This window comes from Formica exsecta, unplaced genomic scaffold (genome assembly GCF_003651465.1).
Source record: "Formica exsecta isolate Colony F162 unplaced genomic scaffold, ASM365146v1 scaffold672, whole genome shotgun sequence".
NCBI lineage: Eukaryota > Metazoa > Arthropoda > Insecta > Hymenoptera > Formicidae > Formica > Formica exsecta.
Window position 1 is genome coordinate 330469 of NW_021853436.1, and position 4734 is coordinate 335202.

General features: G+C 39.0%; 1 protein-coding gene across 4 annotated transcripts in view; it reads right to left on the reverse strand.

Annotated features, from left to right (window-relative positions):
* Positions 1-4734, reverse strand: part of LOC115243050 (melatonin receptor type 1B-like) — a 148038-nt gene that overhangs the window by 8594 nt on the left and 134710 nt on the right. For all 4 annotated transcript variants that reach the window (XM_029819728.1, XM_029819727.1, XM_029819726.1 and 1 more), the window contains one exon: positions 3404-3663. In XM_029819728.1, coding sequence (XP_029675588.1) covers positions 3404-3656 — 253 coding nt within the window. In that variant the 5' untranslated portion in view covers positions 3657-3663. The remainder of the gene's footprint in view (positions 1-3403; positions 3664-4734) is intronic.

Here is a 4734-nt window from a genome sequence, read left to right on the forward strand (position 1 = left end):
CCCCTTCATCCACCCACCCCCCGGAGTATTCTTCTACGTACCGAATGAATCCGCGCTGATCAGAATTTGTTTTAATCGATTTACCGAGTCAGCCCGCCCACAGGCACACAGGCTCTCGTTCCTATCTCCTCGTTGTGCCCCGCTCGTTTCACGAGCGCCGAACCGAACTATTCGCCAACCGCACCGCGGAGTACCCGAAGTATTCGCATTACCAGCGGGGATTCACCGCGTTCGGCCGCCTCCGTGATCGGGGTTTCCAAGGGGAGCACCCACAGACGAGACGAGATGAGACAAGAACGAGAGGAGGAGGAGGGAGGAGAGAGAGAGAGAGAGAGAGAGAGAGAGAGAAGATGGAAGATATAGAACGGCGCTCTCTCGTTGCGGCATTAGATACGGGGCGAGCAGAGTTATACGGCAACCGGGCCCGCTCGTGCGGCTACGCGCCGCGAAATTGACTCGCTCATCCGTGTACACCCTTATAGGGACCCCACGACTGCGCAATCCATTACGGCGCCATTCGGGTTACCGGGCATCGCGGTGGACCCCGTTGCGGTACGGGGGCTTTTTGTTTCTACCGAGTTCTCTATGCCGTGCCGGCAGAGTTCACGCAAACGAAGCCGAAGTCCGTCCGACACTTCACGTCCGCAGTGGAAATGGGGTTTACGTCAGGCACGAACGGACATCTACGAAAGCATTTCCCGCGCGATCCTCTCTCGTTTCGCGCGCGCACACACCGGAGACGTTTCTCCTGCCGGGCGGACGGGGACGCGCGGAAAAAGGAGGAATCCGCTAGTGCTAGGGCCGGATTTCCGGCTACAGACAGGCCAGTTGCCGTCGCGTCACGTTCGGACGTATTTATTGGAAAGGGACGATCGTGAAGTTCGAAATTGCGCGCGCGATCGGCACATTAAAACTTCGATCTCGTTACAAGCTTAGATGTCCTACGATGTCCCATCCATACCCAAGCTTCTGTATTATGTATTATTGGCCATTCGCGTAAATTGATAGTGGCTCGAAGAAAATTCCTGGTAATAGATATTTTTCATAAGAGAAGAACTTTCTATTTTATATAAAATCTAAATCTTTTTTTTTAATTTAAGATACGCTTAACTATTTTAAAACAATACAAAAAATGATAGAGAGAGAGAGAGAGATCTTAGCATATAATTATTGACTGTAAAAAAAAATTATTAAATTATTACCAACTATATTACATAATTTAAACATAAAAAAATTATATTAATCATAAAAGAAAAGACTAAATTAATGCAATAAAAATTTAAATATATCGTAATTACGTTATCATATCAATAAAAGCGAATAAATCCCTTATTAAAGTTATGTATTCTCTTTCTGATAAGAAAACAGCTCTAATTTATAACTTATATTCTCTTTCATCGCTGTTTTCAAAGTATTAACCAATAAAAAATATATGAGTGTGAGCGTAAGAAATAAATAAGCGGATGAGATAATTCGGATGACTGTTAATGTAAAAATACATTCATGCATTCCCATCATCTCTCTGCGTTTCAGGATGAATAAAGATTCATGTATCCTCATTCACGGTCGATATCAATATTTTATGCCATACTTCGAGATACGCATTGAATGCGGAAACGATTTTAGAGCATCATCTTCCCGAGAACATTTGCATTCGTCGCATCGAGTTCGGATATATTTACAATCACTAAAAATAAAATCGAGAAATAGTCACGAACGAGTCGGAGGTTAATACTCGTTACCGCGATAATAATGACCCAAGTTTCTCGTTGTCATCACGAGGCACGAGAGATGACACATCACAGCAAACTGCGCATTAAAAAGAACTTTATAGCTGACAAAACGAGTAAAACGAAACGAGATTTTCTCGGTGAATAGTTTCGGACGAACGAAAGTCGGTATTATTTGCGCCATTGTCGAGATTCATGTGGAATAAAATAGCGGTAAAAATGTTTCGGGCCGTTTCAATAAGAATTACGAGGCTGACCAGTGTATGACGGTACACAGTTATAAAACCGAGAAACTCGACAAATTGGAGTGCTGAGAGGAAGAAGGAAAAGAGGAAAAGGAAAAAAGAGAAGAAAAAAGTCCATTTAAAGAGAGAGAGAAAGTACGGTAAAGTAAAATTGATTCGCTGCTCTGGGACACCAAGTCTTCTCAGAAAGCTTATACATGATATATAAGTACATATATGTAATAAATAACTATATAAAAAAACTATTAAAAAATTAATAAATATATGAGTAAAAAAATACAAGACAGATGATAATCATAATTGATACAAATGTATATATTTGTGATGGAGAAAAATAGATGGAAAAAGTATATATTGGAAACAATAATATTTATAATAATATTTTTAGTATTAAATGTTAAAAATTTTTTCAAAACAAATTATCATTTTATCTTGGAAACGTTTTTTAAGAGAACATTGGGATTTTTGTATTCGTTAACAAATTTATCACTAAATACTTCAGATAAAAGTTCTAAAACAGTAAAGTCCATAATTTAGAAGATAGATCATTTTCAAGCGTGACCCAATTTCTCTATGACAAATTAAATTTGTGGATTTAAATTGAATATAAAGATAAGAAGATAGAGAAGGAAAAGCGATACACTTAAATGACAATGTAATTACATTTCCACCCCCATTGCTTTGTGTTCCATTGCATCTACAGTCATTGTTATTATACTCTATGCGGAGTGTTCGCGTGCAAATAATAATTATCTCAAGTCGGTCTCAGAGCGCGGAGACAACGACACGTGCAATATATATGTATATATGATAGATATATACATCGCGCCCAGGGATTATTTATTATCACGCCGGCGTATCTGCGAGAAGGAGAGAAACAAGAGAGAAGTTCGGTTTGCAAATAATACGAAAAATCGATCTCGTCATTGCCGCAGGTATAATGGCACGATGAAGATCCCATCTTCCCTTCAGATTGTACCGACGACGTCGTTCTTTGCTGTTATGTCCCTTCCCGGCCGGATACAGACGGAGGACGCTTTTGTCCGTAGAGACGCAAAAAAAGATAAGAGATCTTACCGCGACGATATATACGAAAGAACGTTGTCGCAAGGCATGTCGGAAATGTACGACCCCCAGGATGGCTTTTAGTCGGATATACTTCTATAGAGTAAAAACTTTTGTCGTTGCATTTGTCGATGAGAGTATTCTCTTTCAGGTACCTCTGGCTCCCACCCGTATTCTCTTCCTTGCTCCTTTCAATTCTTTCTAATGTCTCTCGCCTTTACCATTTTAATTTTCCACCTCAAATTTATACAGCAAAAACGGTCCTCCTTTCTATACGTCACTATTCGTCTTTATACGATAAATTCTGCGTTCGTCTATTATTTTTATCTATAATTGTGAAAAAAAAAAAAATTGCAAACGTACCTCGTTTGTTGAGCTGATCTTCTACTACAACGGCGGATATCATGAAGACATTGCCCACGCTCCCGCCGACGGCGAGAGAGGCCAACAACAGAAGTCGGGCGACTCTGGACCAGGCCGACGACAAGGTGACCGGCGAAACATAATTAGCGTCGATGACGCCATTTAACGCCTTGTTCAATTCTATTTCAGATTGGGCACTGATGACGCTTGCCGCGGTGCTCGTCGCAACGTTATATATTGCCGTTACATTCATTCTGAAACTGAGAAGAATACGAATTATTGTTTATAGAATTATACGTTTAAATAAATAATAATGGATAAATCTTTGTTCTTTAAGATTATTTTATAATATTATACTAATCAGCGCAAAATTTTTGATTAAAAATTATTTTTATTCATTTTTAAATACAAATTAAAATTGCGTTTGGTGTCTAAAGTCTATTATCTCTATGATTAACGCACGGATGATTTTAGCGGCAAATTCAACAAAGTCTAACTTTGATGAGCAACACATCGCATCTCTCATCAATTTAAGGGACGGCTCATGGCGGTCTTCAAGACTGAAATACGGAGGAAACGAGGCTGAAGCTATTCGATATCACACTATTACACGGAGAGAGGCCTTTTGAAGATTAGGGCCGACAAGACTATACCGACCACCCTAATTGTGAATTATCGATCGGACTAGTGTGGGGATAGTCACCTGTTCCGACCATGGCCCATGTTAGGTTTCTACAATGTCCTCGTTGTCGCTAACAACATCTGCGCAATATCATGGTAATTAGCAAATATAAGTGTCATGCACGCAGTCAGATAACAGCTGACGTTATACGCAATATTATGCAGTTTTAAAAAAACAATCATTTAGTTCAAAATGCAATTCAATTTAAAAATTCATGATGCTCGTCTCTAAACTGTCCTTTGTTAAACGTCACACAGTTTATTTTTACTTAAATGATTAAATTTATTGATCGTTTCCATAACTTCTTTATATAAAATATTGAATTCTTTTTTTAAATATTATGCGTGTGTATCTGACAAAAACATCCATACATTTGCAATGTACTATATATTTATTGCATATTTCAAATTATCAGCGTTAATTTAAATTGTATTATGAATAACGAAACTGCTTTGCTATTCTGCATATAAATGGAATCGTCTTGATCGTATCTACAGCGTTTCCAAAGCGAATTTTAAATTTTTATTAGCAAATGCAGCCTCGGGTGGCATTGAAATGTTTAACACGCCGTATTTTGCCGGTCGACGAACGCAAAGAAATTGATCGCAAAAATTGCGTTTAATAATAAAGCTGCATCATCGCTCTTTCT